The sequence below is a fragment of the Accipiter gentilis genome, chromosome 3 (genome assembly GCF_929443795.1).
Source record: "Accipiter gentilis chromosome 3, bAccGen1.1, whole genome shotgun sequence".
Classification (NCBI taxonomy): Eukaryota; Metazoa; Chordata; class Aves; order Accipitriformes; family Accipitridae; genus Astur; species Astur gentilis.
In genome coordinates, this window is record NC_064882.1 from 48,477,750 (window position 1) to 48,498,706 (window position 20,957).

General features: G+C 62.5%; 1 protein-coding gene across 1 annotated transcript; it reads right to left on the reverse strand.

Moving 5' to 3' along the window:
* Window positions 1-207: 207 nt before the first annotated feature.
* SIGLEC1 (sialic acid binding Ig like lectin 1) lies at window positions 208-20,676 on the reverse strand. The gene is given in 23 exon segments (XM_049830794.1): window positions 208-707; window positions 1,122-1,194; window positions 1,297-1,396; window positions 2,302-2,598; window positions 3,034-3,288; window positions 3,459-3,758; window positions 4,150-4,174; window positions 4,176-4,402; window positions 4,722-5,027; window positions 6,252-6,506; window positions 7,136-7,438; window positions 8,111-8,365; window positions 9,094-9,393; window positions 10,130-10,384; window positions 11,081-11,383; window positions 12,160-12,414; window positions 13,229-13,528; window positions 14,088-14,342; window positions 15,141-15,404; window positions 15,855-16,148; window positions 16,239-16,595; window positions 17,411-17,570; window positions 20,584-20,676. Coding segments are annotated over 23 exon segments (5,205 nt in total). The 5' UTR covers window positions 20,632-20,676; the 3' UTR covers window positions 208-689.
* Between the last annotated feature and the right edge of the window lie 281 nt (window positions 20,677-20,957).

A 20,957-nucleotide genomic window follows, 5' to 3' on the forward strand; every position in this document is an offset into this window, starting at 1 on the left:
CCACAGCGGCCGCGGACCGGCTTGGGGGGATATCGTGGAGGAGAGAGTGGGGAAGGAATCACACGCCAACACGGGGGGAGTCCCCGGGTGAAGCAGCCCTGCCCAGCCCCACACCTGCCTGGTTCCTCCCGGCTCTCCACCCTTCCCAAAGCAGGGCAATAAAACCCTTCTCCCAGCTCATCCCAACAGACGCTGGCTGTGCGTTGCTCCAGATTTTATTTCCAGACAGAGGAATAGCATACAGGGAGGCCCTGGCACTCGGGGGCTGCGTAGGACCGCAGAGGGCAGGGCCCTGGGACGGTGGCTTTGGTGGGGGGGACAGGAGGACGGTGGCGATGGAGAGGCTGCCCCCAGGCTTGCACCGTCACCAGGAGATTTATTTATTTTTTTTTCTCCTGGGGTTTCACTGCTGGAGAGCAGCTCTGAGCCGTCACAGCTTGCCGGTGCCTGGCACATGCGGCGCACCACGCGCGGTGGCGAGCACAAACCGTGCCCGGCGTGAGAACAACATCCACGGCGGGGAGGGACGAGGGGCACGGCGGGACAGGAGAGGGGCAGAGGGGGCTGGGAGGGGATGGAGACGGGACCGCGTTATCCCCAGGTGGTGGCTGCCCGGATCCAGCCAGGCCAGGACTGTGCGCTTCCAGCACAACCTGCTACAGTTGCTCCTGGGCCAAAGAGCCACCGGCTTAGGAAGCTCCATCCATCTGGAAAAGGTTGGGGCTGGTTGGGGAAACCCTGCCCACGGACAGTGGAGCCCGCAGGGCCAGGGGAGCACCCAGAGCATCGCCCAGAGGGGTCAGCAGCCTTGTGCACTCGAAGCCCCTCTGGGATGAGCTTGCAAGGGGTAATTCTGGTCCTCATGAGGCTCTGCCCCTCCTGCCCTTTCCCCGGTGCCAGCAATGGCAGCCAAGGCTGCGGTGGCAGCACGTAGCAGCCTGGCTGGGCCAGATCCTGGATGGTGTGTGAGTCTGGACCAGCATCCCCCAGCCCCATGCTGGGGCAGCACTGGGATGCTCTCCAGCACAGTGCACCCCACGGACCCCCACCACCACCACGGGGATCCCCTGGCAGCTCAGGGTGGGGGGGGTCCTCAAAGCTGGCCCCACCGAGGTCCCTACCTGTGCCTGTTCCTGTTTGCTCCTCAGCTCAAAAGTGTCCTCGGCACCGGACCAGCCCCAAAATGTCCTCACCCTGGAAGGGAGGAGAGGGAGCTGCCACCCCGGCTACCTGCCATGGGCTGGCTCAGCTCGGGGTCCCTGTCCCCCCCCTTCCCATCCCAGCCAGGGACATTACCTGGGCCACAGCTTCACAGCCAGGAGCGCCAGGGCAGCCACGCAGATCACAGCTATGAGCAGTCCGGCCAGGACGGTGAAGGCCAGGAGGTGGGTGAGAGCTGTGGGCAGAGGGGAGACAGGGCAGATCCCTGCTGGCATCGGGGCTGCCGGCTCAGTAAGACAGGAGGGGGCTCAGGGAGCCCTGACGGGGCAGGTGGTGGTGGTGGTGGTCTCCCCCAGCCCTTTTCCCCATGGCTGTAGCTGCAGTATGGCCCTGGTGTGGGGTCAGTGTGCGTGGGACCCCCCTCAAGGCCGTGGGGTGCCCTGTGAGGGGTGAAGGGGACCCCGGGGACACAGCTGTGACAGCCGGCTGCAGGCGAGGGACACCCTTCAGCACCAGTGCCATGTCCCCGGGATTGGGGACAGCCAGTCGGTGGGTTGAGGACACACCACGGGGGGGTCACAGGGTGGCACAGCACCAGGTTCGACCCTGCGGGGACTCTTGCTGCTCCTGGCTGCCCCTGCCCACGTCACCCTCCCCTGCACTAAGGGGTCAGGCAGGCTGGCACGTTTCTGTGTGTCACCCCATGCTGGATGGTGTCCTGTCCCCTGCCAGCGCCTGGGGACAGGCAGGGAGCTGGCAGGGCACAGGGGAGTCACCCGGCACAGCGACAAGCATCATCATCCTGTTTTGCCATTTGTTGAAGCCAAGCCAGTTCCTCCTCACTTTTTTGATCGTTCTGCAGCATCCAACTCAATTTTCTGTGTCCATGGGCTTTTTTAGCCCTTTCATAAAAAGCAAGCTGGGATGCTTTGGGAGAAAAACTCCTTGAAAGGAAATACCCAATTCTTGCAATCAAACCCTCCCTCTTTTCCCATCCACCTAAAGATTCATGGCCGATTCCACCCACTTCTGCCGGTCATCCCCACCACTCTGAAATCATCTTTCTGGCACAATTCCCCGTTCCCCGCCAAGCCCCACCGCCCCCAGCACAGCACCCCGGGGGGGGACAGCCCCACTCACTGTGCACATTGAAGTAGGCACCGGCCGTGGCGTTGCCCATGGGGTTGCCAGCCACGCAGATGTACTCCCCCGAGTCCTCCGGCCCCACAGCCCCGAGATCCACCCGGAGGGTGTTGTGGGAGGGGGATGCGTGGACCCCCGGCGCGGCGGCTGGGGCCAGGCTGGAGGCCAGGAGCCGGCCGCGGCGGTACAGGGTGATGGTGGAAGCCGGGTGGCTGTCAGCTGTGCACAGCACGATGCCCACTCGCCCGTTGTGGTTCTCCAGGAAGGTGCTGACGGAGACGTCTCGGGGAGGGTCTGCGCGGGGGAGACAGGGCTGGCGGTGGGCCATGGCATGGGACCCCCTCCCACGCTGGTGCGGACGCTCGCCAAGGGCTGCTTAACGCATCCCTCCTCCGGGCTGGATCAGCTCCAGCCCACCCAGCCCGAGGTTGACCGTTTCACATCCTTCCCCAGCCCTTTGCTTCCCCCCGCCCCAGCTGGAGATTCCCCCCCCCGGCTCAGAGCATCAGCAGCCGCTGCTCGACAAAACCCCGACGTCCTCTTCCCCGGGTCTGAAGGGAGAGGAGCAGGGCAGGGACAGGAGGAAGAAGAGGAGGAAGGCCCCCTCGCCGCAGCAGGACGGCGCGAGTGGGATGCATGTGATGCTGGGCTGGGTGCACCCAGCATTTTGGGGGCTCTGCGCCCCATCCTGCCCGGTGGCCTGTCACCATGGGGTCAGGGGACACTCACAGAGCACGCTGAGGCTGAGCGGGGCCGAGGTGGCACTGCCCCGTGTCCCGCTCGCCCGGCAGTGGTAGGAGCCGGTGTCGGTGCTGGAGACGTGGGTGAGGACGAGGGACCCGGCCGGTCCCTCCCGCAGCCACCGGCTGTTCTTGTACCAGGTGTAGTTGGCCTCTTCGCCCACCCAAGGGACGCCCGAGCAGGTCATGGTGGCTGTGGTGCCTTCGGGGACTTCTGGCGAGGGCTCAACCGTGACTGTGACGCCTGAGGAAGAGGAGGGAGGCTGGGAAGTCGGGGGGAGCCCAGGACTTGGGTTTTCACAGGACAACACCAACGCAAAGCCCCCCCGAAAGGCTCCTGAGAGCCACGGTCCCACAGGAGGACCCACCGGGACCCCGATATGGTGCTGGCCACGGCTCGGGGCCCCCACTCACCTCCCACGTCCAGGTGCAGGGACGAGGACGCGGTGCCGTAGCTGTTGTTGGCCGAGCAGATGTAGAGCCCCGTGTCCCGCAGCTCCAGCCCCCCCATCTCCACCCGCAGGGAGTTGGGGGCCACCCGGACGGTGAAGCGCGGCTCGGCCGGGCCCCACGTGGAGACCAGGGGTGCGAGGCCGGGACCCCGGCGCAGGGCGATGCCGGAGGGTGGGAAGCTGTCGACGGTGCAGAGCAGGACGGCCTGCCGCCCCCCCCGGGGCTCCACCAAGGAGACGAAGGATGGCTCCTGGGGTGCATCTGCAAGGACAGGGACAGTGGGGGGGGTGTCCTAGCCCCCCCCCCCCCCCCCAGCTCTGGTGGCAGGGGACCAGCCACCAGTGGGGTTTGGGGGGTGACGGGTTTACTGCTGGCTGAGGGGGGGGGGGGGGGAGAAGGGGCGCGATGCGAGGCCCGGGAGCGCTTGGGACCCCCCACCCCACCCCGGTCCAGGGGTCCGCGGACTGTCCCCGGCCTGTCGCGAGGTGTCACCAGGTGGCGACATAGACCGTCCTCCCAACCGCGCCGCGGCGACAGCGACATCCCCGCCGGGCTGCCCTGGGTCCCCTTTGCCGGCAGGACCCGGTGTGTGTCCGTCCCCCCTCCCACTCCCCATGACACCCCCCCCCCCACGCAGCCGCCCCTCACTCACAGAGCACCCGCAGGGCGGCGGGGGGGGGCCCGGCGGCCGCGAAGCCCCCTCCCCACCTGGCAGGAGTAGGCCCCCGCATCCGTGTGCCGGGCAGCGGGGAGGGCGAGCGAGGCGTCGAGCCCCTCCGCCAGCCACCGCCCGTTCTTGTACCAGGTGTAGAGGGTCCCCGGGTGGGCACCCACGTCCCGGCAGGTCAGCGTCACGTCGGTCCCCTCGGGTACCTCGGCAGAGGGTCTCACCACCACCCTGACGGCTGGGGAGAGAGACCGCTGGCCCTCACCGGCACGAGGTTTGCCCTCCTCGGCTGCGGCTGGGAAAAGCCTTTCCCGCCTCCGAAGCCACCGTCCCCCTTCGGCGGGGTGCGCGCGTGGGGTGGGCGCCCACCCGAGTGGGCGGCAGCACCTCCTTGCCCTGCCATCGGCCCCACACCGTTCCCGATCCCCCCCCCCGCCCCCATTGCTCTGCTGCCCAACAGCAACACTTATTTGGTCCATACCCCTCGATGCCCACACCAGCCCGCCCGGGGGGTCCCCAGCCCCTTGTCCCCCCACCCGCAGCAAAGCCGGACTCACCCTGCACACGGAGGAGCAGGGAGGCGCGGGCGCTGCCGAGGGGGCTGCGTGCTCGGCACTCGTACTCGCCCTCGTCCTCCTCGGAGGCCTCCCGGAGCTCCAGCCTCAGCGCGTTGGGAGCCGGGGAGATGTGGCCGCTCTGCCCAGGGTGGTCACCTCCCGCGGGGGGGCTGGAGGCCACCGGCTGCCCCCCCTTGAGCAGGGTGATCTCGGAGAGGGGATTGCTCTCCACGGCACAGAGGAGGATGACTGCCATCCCCTCGCCGCTCTCCACGAAGGCCTTCATCTGCAGGTTCCTGGGGGGGTCTGCGGGAAGGAAAGGCGGGGGGGGGGGGGTGAGGCGAACTGTGGGATAAGCAGCATCTCAGCAAGTCGGAGCATCCCCAGCCTGCGCTGCTCAGGTGGGGCCGGCTGCTCTCACGGTCTGGGCTGTGAGCTGGGGGGGTGATGCTCTGCCGCCAGACACCGCTGCCTGCAACACAGAACCGGTTCAGGCAGCTGCCTGCAATGCAGGACCTGCTCAGGCAGCGCTGCCTCAGCGTCCACGGTCCCCTTGAACCAAACCGACACTCAAAACATGGCGCAGGGTCGTTTGCTGAGCTCTTTTCTAACCTGAAGCTCCAGCCACGCCGGCTGGGTGCGGGAGCGTGGCACAGCACGTGGCACAGCACGTGGCGTGGCACTTGGCCTGGCCCGGCTCGGTGTTCCGCTCACAACCTGGCCTCAATAAAAAAATACCCTTTGCACGTCAGCGCATGGCAAATCCAACAGCGAGGCTTGTGCAAAGGCAGCACAACTGTGGGTGCAGCTCTAGCCCATAGTGCCAAGATAGTTTTAGTAGCATCCATCTAGCATTCGCCGTCCAAAATCAGGAGGAGGAAGAGAAGCAATGGATTTGTTGCTGGGGTGTCAGGCGCTCTGAAGGACCTTTCCAGGAGTGCTTCTCCACACTCACTCCTCACAGCAGATTTATAGGTTAAGGCTGTCTTTTTCTAATAAAAAGGAAAAACCCCTTACATTCTGACTTGCAACTACTTTTTTTTTTTTTTTTTTTGCATGTCTTTTTTTAAACAAAGTCTGGTTTTCATTTTCCAAATCAGGAAAAAAATAATAATCCTGCAGTGTTTCCCGAAAGCCAAAGATTTTTCTGTTTCAGTTCGGTACAAAGCATAAGGACAAACTTGGGGCGCTTGGAGAAGCTTCACTGAAATCTTCTGCAGATGACATGGGGCTGGTTGGCCAGGTCTGCTTGCCGGCGGTCTAACATAGGACTGGGGTATAAAGCTTGGCTTAGTCATCACCTGGGACAAAGGCTAAATTTTACTGAGCCCCCCCCCAAACTAAGCCAGGCCTTGCTACCACCCACCCCCTCCAGACCATGCCTCCAGGAGGGTTCCCAGCCGAGGGGACCGGCCAAGGGACAAGTGACACCCCAAGGGACCACCATGCAGCGCGGCCAGGTCCCCGTCCCGGGTGGGTGCCAGGGACATCCTCCCCCCCCCATGAAGCCCCCTGCCCACAGGGACTCACAGAGGACGTTGAGGGTGGTGGGGTCAGAGCTGCGGGTCCGTGCCGGGGTCTGCACCGCGCAGTGGTAGGAGGCGGCGTCGGTGGCAGCCACGCTGGGGAAGGTGAGGACTGGGGCCGAGCCGCTGCTGAACCAAACCTTGTTCTTGTACCAGGTGTAGCTCAGCGCTTCCCCGCCGCCGCTCTCGACCGCGCAGGTCAGGTTGACGGCGTTGCCTTCTTGGATGTCCGGGGAGGGGGAGATCCAGACCCTGGCAGCTGCGGTGGGAGGGGAAGGAGGTGATGGTCGGGGTGGGCTGGGGGCGGATGGAGGGGCGGCTGGGCAGGAGGGCGGTGGGCTGCTTGGTGGGAGAGCTGGTCCCATCTGGGATTTTTGTCTGAGACTCTTTTCCTGTCACTCCAGACAAGAGGCGATGAAGACGCTGCAGCCCCCTCCCTGCTTCCCAACCCTCCCCACCTCTGCAGCGGTCGTAGGACAGCCCAGGGTGACGCTGGTTCTGCGAGCACAGCCGGGACGGCGTCGTGGATGGATACGGCAGGGCCAGCCCTTTGCATCCCCTCCCAGAGGAGCTGCAGTTCCTTCACTGTGTGCGGGGGGATACACGCAGCTCTCCGGGAACACCTCTGGTGTAGCCCTCCGTCCCCATAAACACGCATCTTCCTCCGCTTCCTCTCGGTTTCTGTGCTGTCTGTCCTATTCCAGCTCCTCTCTGCCTCCCTTCCCCACGAGCATCCTCCAGTAGCGCTTGCCTTCGCCTCTTCACCATAACCCACCATCTCCATCGCTCCCCAGTTCCAGCGCAGCCAGTTTCGGTGGCTCCATCCCACCCCCATCCCCTTGCCCGCATTCTGCCCGTCCCCAGAGGCAACCCCAGCCCCGCGCTCACTGCCTGCTGTGAAGTTCACCGCGGTGCTGGCGTTGCCGTAGGCGTTGCTGGCGGAGCACACGTACTCCCCCTCGTCCTCCAGCAGCACGGGGCCGATGCTGACCCGCAGCGTGTTGAAGGCCAAGGCGACGCTGAGCCGTGGCAGGGCGGCGGGCTGCGGCAGCGCCGTGGAGGCCACCAGCACCTGGTCCTTGAAGAGAGCCAGCTCTGCCTGTGGGATGCTGTCCACCGTGCACTGCAGGACACCCCGCTGCCCCTCGGGAGTCTCCAAGAAGGATGTCAGCACCGGCTCCCGTGGAGGATCTGCCCAGGACAGACGTTAGACGGAGGGTGAGCAAACACTCAGTCTGCACCCAGAGCCCCCCGAGGTCGGGATGCCTGGCTCCAGCTCCAGCCCGGGACGGCTCCCGTACGCCCGCCCCGGTCCTGGGTGGCATCGCCGTCCCCAGGCTCCTCGGACACCCCGAGGTGTTTGCAGTGGCTCCTGGCACCTCTCAGCCAGCGACAGGGCAGCAGCAGCAGCCCACGCTTGCAGAAAAGCTTAAGCCAGACTTTTCCTCTCCATGATTTTTCCCTCCATTCCTCCGGAAAGAGATTTCTCCTAAATTGAAGTCTTGAAAAATTTGGGTAATTTCAGGTCGATTGAAACATGGTGTTTCAACAGAACCCAAATATTTCTTATTGCTTATTCCCCTTTTTATGCCACACGCCAGGCAGGTGACACATGGGGTGGCCACACCGCTTCTCATCGGAAAGTTCTGCTTACAAGGGGACACGCAGCGTTTGGGGACAGTGCCAGCAGCGAGAGCCATGCAAGGTGCCTGCCGTGTGCCAGCCATAGCCCTGTGTGACCAAGTGGCCTTGCTCAGCATCTCACCTCTGGCACCATCCCCGGCACCATCCCATCCCTGGCACCATCCCATCCCCAGCATCCTGCTCCCCCCCTGCCTTGATTCCCAGGAGGGTCCCACTCACAGGAGATGTGCAGGGCGACAGCCGGGGAGATGCTGGTCCCCGAGGGGCTGCGGGCTCGGCAGTGGTAGGAGCCGGCGGCAGCACTGGCAATGCGGGGCAGCGTGAGGAGGTTTTCGGGGCTCTCCTGGAGCCATTTGCTGTTCTTGTACCAGGCATAGACCGTGTCGTCCTGTGGCTCTCCTGCCACTTGGCACGTCAGGGAGACGTCATCTCCTTCCCGCACCTCCGCAGACGGCGAGATGAGGACTCGGGCAGCTGGAGCACGGAGAGATGACTATGCCAGCTCAGAGGGCATCGCAGCGGAGCTTGGCACCACCGGTCCCTGAGCGGCCCCGACACGGCACAGGACGGAAACGAAACCCTCATCACTTCCATAGCGTGCGTCATAGCACTGCAAGTTTCGGTGCTCTTGTTCTGACCGGGGAGGCCGCGGACCCTTGCAGCCCTGGGGCTGGCACTGGACATTTATTTTTAGGAAAACACATTGGTCCCTGTCCCCATCAGCTGACCCCCCTGGACTCCATCAGTTGTGGTGCCCAGGGCCGAGGTGTTTGAATACAGGTGCTTGGTGCGGGGCGGGGGGTGAGCCAGTGCCTCCGGACCGGCAGCCGGAGCCCGGATGGGATCCAGCGGCAGTGGGTGGGAGTGCAGACACCGGCTCCCCTATGGACACCTCCACAGGGACAGATTGGGATGGATCAGTCTAAGGACCAGATCCCAACCCAAGAAATGAATTCAGCCCAGGATTCCTGCTAACCCACCGGGTAACTGGGTATGGATGTGGAGGAGAGATGGTCTGGGTGCTGGTTAGGCACCGATGCCCACCCACAGCCAGAAAACCCCCCAGTGCAGACCACCGGGTCCCAGCTCATCACACCCAAGCCCCTGCACAGGGACCCCCCCCAGCAGGCACCATCCCACCTGCAGGTGCGGGTCTAACCATGATGCCGCACGGCATCAGCCGGCCGGCGCACGGTACTCACTCTGCACGCGGAAATACAGGCGGCGGGCCGCGGTGCCGTGCGCGTTGGTGGCGGTGCAGCGGTAGCCGCCTTCGTCCGCCGGCGTCACCTCCCGGACCTCCACCCTGAGGGAGTTGGGGGCTGCCGAGGTGCTGACCCGCGGGCTGGGGCTGGTCCCCTCGTCGCTGGTGGCCACCAGCTCGTCGCCCCGGTGAAGGGCCAGCCGGGAGGGAGGGTTGCTCGCCACCGAGCACTGGAAGATGGCCAGGCGGCCTCTCTCCGTCTCCAGGAATGCCGTCAGGTGGGGGTCCCGGGGGGGGTCTGTGCGGGGCAGAGAACGGCGGCTGAGCAGCTATCGCTCCCCGACGTGAGATCTCCAGGGGCGTCCCGGAAAGAGAGGGAAAAGCTGCATGGGAAGGGAAGGGAAGGGAAGGGAAGGGAAGGGAAGGGAAGGGAAGGGAAGGGAAGGGAAGGGAAGGGAAGGGAAGGGAAGGGAAGGGAAGGGAAGGGAAGGGAAGGGAAGGGAAGGGAAGGGAAGGGAAGGGAAGGGAAGGGAAGGGAAGGGAAGGGAAGGGAAGGGAAGGGAAGGGAAGGGAAGGGAAGGGAAGGGAAGGGAAGGGAAGGGAAGGGAAGGGAAGGGAAGGGAAGGGAAGGGAAGGTCTCTACCAGACCCGTGGGGACCACACCATCCCCAGGGTGACCACACCATCCCCACCCACAGCAGCCACCCTTTTTGGGTGGCCTATACCACGCAGTGGCCCTCAAATGCATACGAGCTTTACACCCGCAGGATCTCATGCCCGTGCACACATTAAGTGCATGCTTGCTCAATACGAAAGAGAAGACACTGCAGACGGTGGCACGGAGGGACGGACGCCCACGGGAGGAAGCCCCAGGACATACATATGTAGTCTGAGATCCATATGTGCACACCAGCTCTGCCCAGGCCCTGGGCACAGCCACACGTGTGCGATCAGCACTGGGCGTGCTTGCATAGACATAAGCTACAAATCCGATATACCAATAAACGGAGCGTCCCCCAGCAGCCCATACATACACAGCACATCCAGGGAGACGGCGGGGGAGCTCCGGCTGCTGCCGTCGGTGGTGGCTGTGCAGCGGTAGAGACCCGCGTCCGTGCTGGCCACTTGCCGAAACACCAGGGAGGCGGCCGAGCCCTCGGCGAGCCGCTGCCCGTTTCGGTACCAGGTGAAGTTGGGCAGAGCCGGGGAGTCACTGCTCAGGCGGCAGGTCAGGTTGGCGGCGTGGCCTTCCAGCACGTGGGAGGACGGAGCCACGGCGATGCTGGCAGCTACGGGCAGGGGCAGAGGCAGGAGGCAAATAGGCTCCAGCGTGAACTCAGCCAGGACAGCAAGCACCACCTCGGCAGCGTTAGGGTGAACAGCCCCCTCCGAGGCCGGCCAGCTAGCAAGTGACTTTGCGGCTATTCCAGGAGAAGGCAAATGCCGGCTAATCCTGCAACGCTGTGGTGGGGACAGCTCTGAGCTGGAGCAGCACCCTGCCTTACCAGCCCAGGGATGATGTACCAGCAGGAGGGAGTTCGTGGGAACTCCCTCAGCAGCGTTTTGCTCAGCATCCCTGGTGGCACATAGTCAGGGGTCAGCAGTGAATCCCTGCCAGGAGCTGGAGCCCTCGTCGTGGCCATAGGGGAGCCCTCCAAACCCACCAGGAGAGGCTGGAGGGGCTGCCACAGCCCCCTCTTGTAGCAGCCCCCACTTTAATCCCACTGACGCTCCACCCTAGCACCAGATGACTGGTGCACAGCAGCTCTTTCAAGACAGATGCTGTTTGATACCCCGGATTTCATGGGCACGTGGCCTATTTCTGCTTGTTCTGTCCTTCTGCCACCATCACCCTTGATCTCCTGAGCTTGTCTCCTTCCCTGGCATTCCCTTCCCACCCTCCCCTCTCCCAGCATTTTCCCAGAGGCTGCGGGGACGTGTGGCACCCGGCTCTATCCTGCCCATCGCCCCTCCATCACACTCACTCTCAGCCCTGAAGTCCACGGCCGCGCTGGCGTTGCCCTGCGGGTTCCCAGCCCAGCACACGTAGGTCCCCTCGTCCTCCATCACCACCTCCTGGATCTCCACCTTCAGGCTGTTGTAGGACAAGGTGGTGTGGACCCTGGGGTTGGGGGTTGGGGGGCAGCCCCATGTGCAGGCTATCGCTTCTTCTCCTCTCCATAGGGTCAGGTTGGCCTCTGGGTCACTCTCAACGGTGCACTGGATGATGCCCAGGCGCCCGCCCTGGGTCTCCACGAAGGAGCTCATCACCGGTTGCCTTGGTGGGACTGCAGGGTTAAAACACCTCTGGTGAGAATATTATGGATTCCTGAGGTTGGGAGAACCCCAAGAACCCGAGGTATTGCTGCATTCCAGTGCCACCTGAGCAGTTCTTGGGCATCCCATGACCCTCCGGCTGCCAGAACCCAGGATCCCACATCTACCGGCTCTCTGCAAGGGACCTGCATGCCCCAGGCACCTCTGATGGCACCTCTGTTGTCACCTGGCTTGAGCTCAGGGTCCAAGTGCAGGTTCCCAGCCCTAGCCCACACCCTGGGGCAGATCTGCAGAGACCCCAGTGTTTCAGGCATCCGGGGGCCAGTTGTGATCCACATTTCCTACCACAGCTACAGAAAAATGCCATTTTGTCAGGACTGAAACTTCCTAATTGTATTTTTTCTGGTTTGGTGTCAGGGAAGATTTTTATTTTACAGCACAGAAAATATTTGGAAGGCAAAATCCAACTGGAATATATTTTTCACAGGGATCATCTCCTGTTCTGAGAAATCAAATTTAATTTCACAGGACATTTTAAAACTCTTTAGGAATTTTGGGATTATCCAAATTTCTCCTCCCCCAAATTCACAGATTTACCTGCAAAAGGGAAATTTCTGCCTTTCCCCCATTTCTGCTCACAAGCTCCTTGGCTGTGCTTCATGGTGATGAGGGAAACCTCGGAGTGGGAACAGCAGAGGGGCTTCCCAGCAGGACCACCCAGCCTGGACCCAGGACCCCCCTTGCTTTCCCGGACATTAGCTGGGGGAGACCCCCCGGCAGCACTCACAGAGCACACGGAGCGGGACAGCTGCCGACGTGTCGCTGCCGTTGCTGCTGCGGATCCTGCACTGGAAAGCGCCTGCATCCTCGCCGCGGACGGAGGGGAAGCGCAGCGTCGGGGTCGAGCTCTCCCGCAGCCACTTGCTGTTCCTATACCAGGTGTAGAGGGTCTCCTCCGCCGTGCCCCAAGCCCCCAAGCAGGTCAGGGTCACGGCTGCCCCTTCCCGCACCTCCGCTGAGGGCTGGATCAGGACCTCTGTAGCTGGAGGAGGGATGGGAGAGGGATGTCAAGGAGGGAAGGGAAACCTCTGCCGCAAACCTTCACCCTTCCCCTGGCCCTGTCCGGCCAAAGCCCCGCACTCGGTTTCCCTCTAAGGCAGGACCCAAACAGCCCCCTCCCTCGCAAGAACCCGTGGCATCGGTGGCTGCGTCTCTGGTGGGTGATGATCCCTGGGGACACTGGACATCAGCAGGGATGTCTCCACCTGAGCTGTTCACCCTGGATCTCTTCCACCAACAAACGGAGCCTTTCCTGAGCCTTCCCCTGCTCTCGCAGAGCACCAGCCACGTGAACTGGTCCCAGGACAGGTTTGGTCCCCTCTGCCAGGTGGTGGGTGATAGGATGGGCTGGACGCATCTTGGCCAACTTGAAACGGACCGCAGCTAACCACTGTGGCACCCCAGCTCTGGTTTATTTTCTCCGGTATTGGACCTTAAGGTCCGTTTTGGTTTCTTTGGACATCCTAAGGGAGGGTCCTCTTGGACATGGTTTTGGGGGGCTTTCCTCTCCTCCTTTCCCATGGCTGCTGCCTCTGTCACCCCAAACCACCAAGGCTGGGGGACCCTCAGGGTGCGGAGGGTTAGGGGATGGGGCAGGAGGAGCTGGTCCCCGCTGTGTGCCCAGATGCCACGCACCGCTGGGGGCTCACGGGCACAGGGAAGAAACAGTTTGGACAAACTTTGCGATGGATTTTGCTGCATCAGCCCCCCAGAACCAGTCCTGGGACTTTGTTGGCACCCAAGTCCCAGAGCCAGGAGCCTGGCAGCCCCCTCACACCGGGACCAGCGGGACTCACCGCGGGCGACAAATTGCTTGGCGGTGCTGGCTTTGCCATAGGCGTTGCTGGCCGTGCAGCGGTACTCCCCGCTGTCCTGGGGCCCCACGCCACGGATCTCCAGCCGCAGAGCGTTACGGGATGCGGTGACGCCGAACCGCTGCTGCGGGGCCGCCTGCGACCCGCTGGCCGCCAGCAAGGTGCCGTCGCGGTAAAGGGCCACGGCGGCCGGCGGGTGGCTGTCCACGGCGCAGCGGACGATGGCCAGCCTGCCGCCCTGCGTCTCCTGGAAGATCGTGATGGTGGGCGTCCGGGGGGCGTCTGCGGGAGGGGAGAGGATGCTGCAGCTCGGGAGGTCCCAGCAGTGCAGCCGCCACCTGAACGGCTGCACGTGGGGCACGTCCAGCCCCGATCCGCACAGCTGCTCCTCCGAGCTGCTTTCCCCTTACGTAAGCGGGTTATATTTACTCACAGAAATGTCAAAGCCAAACCCAGGGCTATTTTATTTTCCCCCTGACTTGCAAAAGCTCCTGAGCTGTTATTATCATAGCTGGCTCCTCGGTTAGTAACCTCCCAGCAGTTTATGGTGTGTAACAGATTAGTGGAGAAGCGGGAGATGCTGCAGTGAACGGATGGGTCCCTGCTGCAGCAAATACGCTTAATGGTACCTTCAAATGCGGCTCATGACCAGAAACTGTTGCGTTTACAGCAACTTCTACCTAGGAGGGCTGAACCCCCCCTGTCAGCTGGACCCAAGGCATTTGGGGCAGAGACTTTGTTTTGACTCGAGGGGGTTTGCACAGCCCCTGGCACAAAGGGACCCTTGTCTGGTGGGGACCCCCTCTCATCCCGTCCCCTGGCAGGAGCCGTGGGTCCTCACATGTCACGCTCAGGGTGATGGCCTGGGATGTGTCGCTGCCCCGGTCGTTGGTCACCTTGCAGGAGTAATAGCCGGCGTCGCTGGCGGCCACGTGGTGGAAGAGCAGGGTGTGCGCCGTGCCCTCCTTGAGCCAGATGCTGTTCTTGTACCAGGTGTAGTTGAGGTCCTGGCCCTCCCTGCCGGGGACGTCGCAGGACAAGGTGGTGGCCGTCCCCTCCCGCACCTCGGCCGCGGGGCTCACCGAGATCTCTGCAGCTGATGGAGATGGAAGCGCATTCAGGATGGCCACGGCGGCAGGAGAGCAGCCCCCCTCCTCGCCGAGCGCCCTGACCCTGTGGCACAGAACAGAGTCCAAGGACAGGCAGGAGCACCTCTACCCCCCAGGGATGGCGGTGGAGGCGGGAGGTGTTTGGGTTCGTTCCCTGCCACAGGCACTTGAACCCAGCTTGGGTTCAAGTTCAGGCTTTAATGCAAAGCCCCAGGGGCAAAACTCATGGCGGGTGCAGCAGCATCCTTCGCCTCTTGTGGTCTGCACGGGGGGGCTCTGGGGGGAGCCAACTGGCCCCACTTGCTCCAGGCTGGGGGGGTGATGCCCCCCGTGGGACTCTGACATGGGCAGGCTCCTGGGTGATGCGGCGGTCTTGGGCTTGTCTCTACTGCAGGATCCGATGGAGGACCTTGGCTTCCCCTCCCTACAAACCACCCTGGCTCCGAATCCCCGAGAGCTCTGACAACCTCCTTCCCCGCAGTGGCAGTGAAGCCTTGCAGCCAGCTTCACTCCCCGGACTTGGCTGGAAATCCCTCCCTGCCCTGTCTTTGGGATTCGCCACAGCCCTGCGCCGTGAAGGATGAAGGATGCAGGCATGGTGTGATGGAGGCATCACAGTCTTCCACCATGCGCTTCCCAGCTCCTGGACCTCCAGCCGGTACCGGCCACCTCGGTGCCAGCCCCTGCTCACCCCAGTCTGGACTGGGTAAACTCGGTCCCGCTCCCATGGCCCCACTCCTCCTCCAGCAATGCCCCAGCCTCAGGCAAGCTCCCCTGGCACTTACAGAAGATGTAGAGCGTCATGGCAGGCGCCACGCCAGCCCCGACGGCGTTCTCGGCTTCGCAGCGGTACTGCCCGTAATCCTCACGGCGAACCCCCCGGAGGGTCAGCATCTGCTCGCTGCCCACCGCCACCCCATCCTTGTACCAGCGGTACGCTGAGATGGGGGGGTAGCTGCTGCTCAGCTCGCAGGTGAGGGAGACAGTGTCACCCACGCGGATGTTCTGCGTGGAGGGGCTGACCGACACGTGGGTGTCCTTAGGGGCGTCTGCAGGGAGGACAGACAGACACGGCAGGCAGCGGTGAGGCTGGGCAGGACCCGCAGGATGCTGTCGTAGCCCGTCCTGCTGTTTATATGTGAGGGTCTGGTGCGGGGAAAAGGGGAGCTGGGAAGGGGGCAAAGCTCCCACACCAACAGCAGAGAGGGGTGGGCACAGCGATGGGTGCCACGACGTGCCAGGGAGCTGGAGCTGGCGCTTCAGCAGTGTTTATGGGACCAGTGCTGGCTCTGGACATGGAGAGCAGTGGGGGAACAGGAGAAAGGGGGAGAAGCAGGAGGACACTTTGCTCTGGCCTTTTGCAAGGAGCCCTGGGGAGGAGGGAAGGGAGGAGGCACGATGGATGGCAGGAGGGGGACCTGGGTGGTCTGGCCGTGGCAGAGATGCCCCCGTCCCCCCACCCCACTCAGCCAGCCCCCGTGCAGAGCTGTCCCACGTACGTCTCACCCGGAGGACAACCTCCCCGGTCGCCTTCCTCGAGCCATAAGAAACTTCGCAGAGCAACTTTTTGGAGTGGTCCTTCCAGGAGAAGGAGGTGGTGAGGGTCAGGTGGTGGCCGACCCCACTGGTGTCCAGCTGGACCCAACTGGAGACTGTCGAGACCTGGGGGTCGTAGCCCTCCCAGCGCAGGGCGACGTCGCCCAGCGGGCAGGCGTAGGGTGTGGAACACTCCAAGGTGGACGTTTGCCCCTCGGTTTGCTCTTCACTGGTGGCAGTGCTCGGGTGCTCGAGCTCTGGGGATGGAGAGCAGAGGGTGGGATGTCCGCGTGGGGCAGACGGGCAGGGGGCTGGGGGCGGAGGGGGGGGTCTCCCCCCCTACCCACCCGAAATGCTCAGCATCACATCCCGCGCCGCCGACCACCGGTCGCCGTTGATGATCTCGAAGCGGAACCTGTAGGGCCCGCCGTCCTCCGGCGTCACCCCCTGCAGCAGCAGGGTGCAGTTGCGAGCGGCGGGGTCCCCCAGGAGCTGGGCACGGCCCTTGAAGCGAGCATCCACCTCCTGGGCTGCCGAGTGGTACACCACCGTCTTCTGGGAGTCGTAATCCTTGTACCAGATGGCCACGATGCCGTCGCTGGCCGTCACGTCGGTGGGGTAGCTCAGGGTGCAGGGAACCATCACGCAGGACCCCCTGACGCCCCGCACGGATTCGGGGTAGGTGACCCCCCACGAGCCGAGGGCTGTGTCGGAGGAGGGGGGGGGGTCATCAGGGTGCCAGCCATGTGGGGGGCCTGCTGCAAGCTGTCCCAGCCGTATAGTCTGCAGATCCCTGCTCCCCTCCTGGGACCCACCAGGGCTGCATCACATCTCCTGAGCTGCCTGAACAGGCAGGAGGTCGTGGTGGGCAGGGAGGGGTTCGGGGGACAGAGGTGGGAGAGGAGGATGGGGTGGATGGGTAAGACAAAACCCCCCAGGAGAAAATTTCAGGGCGGAGAAGGGGGAGATGAAGGGGAAAAGCTGGATCTGTGGGTGCTGCTTTTGGACAGTGCAAGGCAACAGCCGGATTTGAAAAGCAGAGGCCTAAAAAAACTAGTAAAAAAGGAAAATTTGCCCTCCTGGCCCTCCAAAAGCTTGTTTCCTCACCCCCCTCTCTGGCTCCTTGTCCATTCTGTCATGCCCTGGCTGTCCCTCTACCACCCCATGCCCACCCCATCCCGGAGCCGAGCCGCATCCCTGCCCACGGGCACCACGCGCCTGCCCGTCGGGAGCATGGGCAGAGCTGCCACGTGGAAGCGCGGTGCGATGCGACACGTGCCGGAAAATCTCCCCAGAGCATCTGCTGTGCCATGGTCTGCAGGAGAGCCAGGACTAGCCTCAGGGTCCCCAGAGCCTGTCCTGCCCATCCCTCGGGCATCACGCATGGCTCCTGGCAGGACCAGGGCATCAGAGCTCCCACTCCCACCCATCCTGGTGCAAATCCAGGCAACCAGCCCCTGCAGGGGACCGGACCGTGCCGGCGGGACAGAAGGCAGCAGGTCTTTCTGTGGTACCTTACCTGGTGGGACAAGGCTGGCCAGGAGGATGAGCCACCGGGGCAGGGGCATGGCAGCACCCCAGGCACTTCTGAGGGTCCCTGGGGGCAGAGGCAGGGCAGGTTCACGCCACGAGGGTGGGAGGTGGCCGGTCTTCGGGGTCTGTGTTCGGCAGAGGGGACCCTGACAACAAGAAGAGGTGGCCAAAACCCTTGAAACGCGTCGTACATCAGCGCAGCCCAGATTTTCCCACCGTGTGCTCTCATGCTGGGCTGGCAGAGCTCGCCCTGGCACCGGCACCGGCCAAAGGCAATTCCTTCTGCACTGAATGGCAAAACTTCAATCCCAGCTCCTTCATGTCAATTACCCGCCAGCAAAACACGTTATTCATCCACGCAGGATAAATCCTGCTTGCAGCAACACCGACATCGCTCTGGATGCACGGTGATGCCAGCAGCAGCAGCGCGGTCTCCGACGGGCCGGGGCGGGAGAGGGATGGTGCGGGGTGAGGGGGAGCCCCGGCCCTGCTGAACTCTCATGGGAGTTTAAGGAGCTAGTCCGGGTTTTGCAGTGAGGTGACAGGATTTACGGAGCTTATTCATGTGCTCGGTGCATCCGTGTGGCACGGGGAGCAAATGAAGGCTAATACTGACATGGAAAATGTGTGTACGGCGTGGGATGGGGTCGTGCAAATGCCAGTTATGGGAGTCTGAGTTGAAAATAAAAATGAGGGCAAAGGAAAGCAAGCAGATACCTGAAACTAAGAGGTGAGATACTTCTAAAGAAGCACTCTCAGGGAAATCCCTGGGAAGGCAGAAATCCCCGTGACCCGCTCACAGACGCCAGGCGAGCTCTGGAGGGTCTGAGCATCTGGGGGGGCACAATCATGGGGATGGAGGACAGAGGGATGCAGATGGGCTCACGTTAAAGCTATCCTGATATCGCAGCTCCGCTGGGCACACGGCATCCCAGTTGCCAAAACACTCGAGACACAAAGGTGCCGGTGCCCCGGGCTGCAGAGGGCTGAGGATCAGGTCCTGGAAGTGGGACCGAAGGACACAGATTTTTAGACTCTGAAGTTTTGATTTCAATAAGACCATCTGCGGTGAGGAGGAGCGCGGCCGCAGCTCCGAGCCTGGCGCAGCCGCTGCCCTCCCCAGGCTCTGCCTCTGCTTTTTGGTGTTGTACATTCAGGTGGGATGGTTTTAACTAAGGATTTATCAATTTTTAGTAGGTTTAATGGCTTTTTGACGCTCTAGACCTAAGCAAACTGATGAAATTATTTTTAAATTTAAAGAAATTATTCTGTGATAAACCAGAAAATTTTTTTCTGAATTTTTTTCATTGTCATAGAAATAAATTAATTGATTTATTTCAATTTAGATCTTTATCAAACAACTTAGCAATCTTTCCATATTGAATGCAGCAGTGCTTTACTCCCTGAGCCAACCTTTTCTTCCTTCAATGATTTGCTGCTTTGCTAACACCTTTTCTTCCAACATATGCTTTCAATTTGCTTGCCGCTAATTTGGTTTAGGGAGGTATTTTTGACTCCAAAGCACTCGTGAGAGCTTTAGCTTTGCCTGGGATTTTTCCTGGCCAAACTGAAGCACCAAGACCAAACGAAATGGACCCTGGGTGACCGTGCACCGGTACCACCGCCCCGGCCCCGCCGGCACCACGGGGCTGGAGGGTTGCCCAAGGGCCGGGGGGAGCCGGGGACCGTGCGGGGGCCAGAAATAGCCATGGGATCGGCGGTGGACGGGGCAAAGGAGGAAGGAAGCGCCGGTTCAGCGCCGGGGTCCACTCCCCAGCTCCCCGCTTGCGCTGACACCAAGTTTCATTTCTTCTGCCGTGCTTCTCCCAGTTTCGGTTTCTGGGCGGCGCGGCCTCGAGCGGACCTTTGGTGCGGGATGGGGACCCCCAGCTCCCATCCGCCCACCCACCCTGCGCTGCGGCTGGAGAACACGACAGCCCATGGTGGGGGCCTGCTGCTCGTTAGCTCAGCAAAATTAAAACATTTGTAAAGATTTCTCAACAAAAAAATTTGTAATAGCCTCTGCGTGCGTGTGCACGTGCACAACGCAGTGGCGGTCTGGGCCAGAGACATTGCACGCGCCAGAGCAGAACATGTTTTTCATTATCACCTAATACCAACTAGGCAAGAATATTTAGATGTCATGCACTGGAAAATAGGGAGAAAGAGGTGATTACCCAGTGAAGAACCCTGTAACGGTCTCCTCTGCACCCACAGTCACTCTCAGCCTGAGCTGCCACCAGCCCACGAGACAGCCAGCAAAATCCCCACGGGGGCTCCTGTGCGTGCCAGCAAGTGCAAGGGAGATCTCTAACTTCTTCAAGCTTTAGTAAAAATCTCCTGTTGGCGTAGAAATGCAGCAACCGGGGCTGAGCACAAAGAGGGGAAACTTCTAGTTGTGGTCCCATCAGCCTCCACCGTGTCCCAACGCAGAGAGAGCAATGAAGATGGGGACCACGGAGTGGTCGGGCAGCGTTCCCCCGGGATGAGGGGTGGATGCGAAATCCCTGTGCCTGTCGCCACAGTGCTGCCACCCAACACACCGCTCCTGGGGGCTGGGGGAGCCCACCTCCTCGCTGCCTGTCCAGTCCCTCTGCCTGCGAGACCCAGCGAGGGCAGCTCTGGCAGCAGGGAGGGAAGTGGGGTGCAGCTCCGTACCCCAGCCCTGCTCCATCGCTGCCTGCTCCGCAGCCGCCCGGCACTGATCCTGCCCCAGTCCCAAAGCCTGGGACAGCACAGCACCCTCTGCACGGGGTGGGAAGCTGCTCAGTCCCACACCACACTCTCACCACCGCCGTCGCAGCTTTGCCAATCTCCGCCACTCAGGGACTTGCACCAAGCCCTCGCCGAGGGGTGCGGGTCGGTTGCGTCCCTGGCTCCAAACCCAGCCCCAAGCCTGGACCCGAGACCTGAAGGTATCTGGGCAACTTCCCTGGCCCCAGCAGAAGACAGACGGCTCAACCCCGCAGAGATGCCCTCACCGCTGGCTGCCTTCGCCGCCACAGCCAGCCACCCCACGGCAAGGTGCCGTGCCACCCTGCCAGCCCTGCACAGCATCACACAGGGTGCCTCGTCCCAGCCCCACAGGGTGAACCCCAGGGCCAGTCTCTGCCCCGGCTGTCCCCGTCCCGGCACCTGCCCGGCGAGCAGTGGCATTACCTGGCAGTGCCTGTGCTGCCAGCGGTGCGGGCTCCCACGCCGTGGCATCGGGGATGGTGCTTGCCCCTCACCGCTCAGGGACTGCTATTTATCTGGGCAGGGGGTGAAGAGTCCAAAACCACATCACTTCCCTGTTCAGGGGTTTGTCCTTACCGCCGCTTTTGGGAAGTGGCTGACATCATCAGCTATTTCTGGCCTCGTACTGATTCGGGGCTGTTTTGGGGCAGGGGCCGTGGTGGTCCCCACAGGAGGTTTTTGCAGCATCCCAGTGCCCCAGGCTATAAGGGACATTGGGAGGCTGCATTTTCTTTCCCCCGCTGCAGCCCAAGCAGCATCATTCTCCTGGCACCCCAGAGCCCCTCAGAGCACCCTTG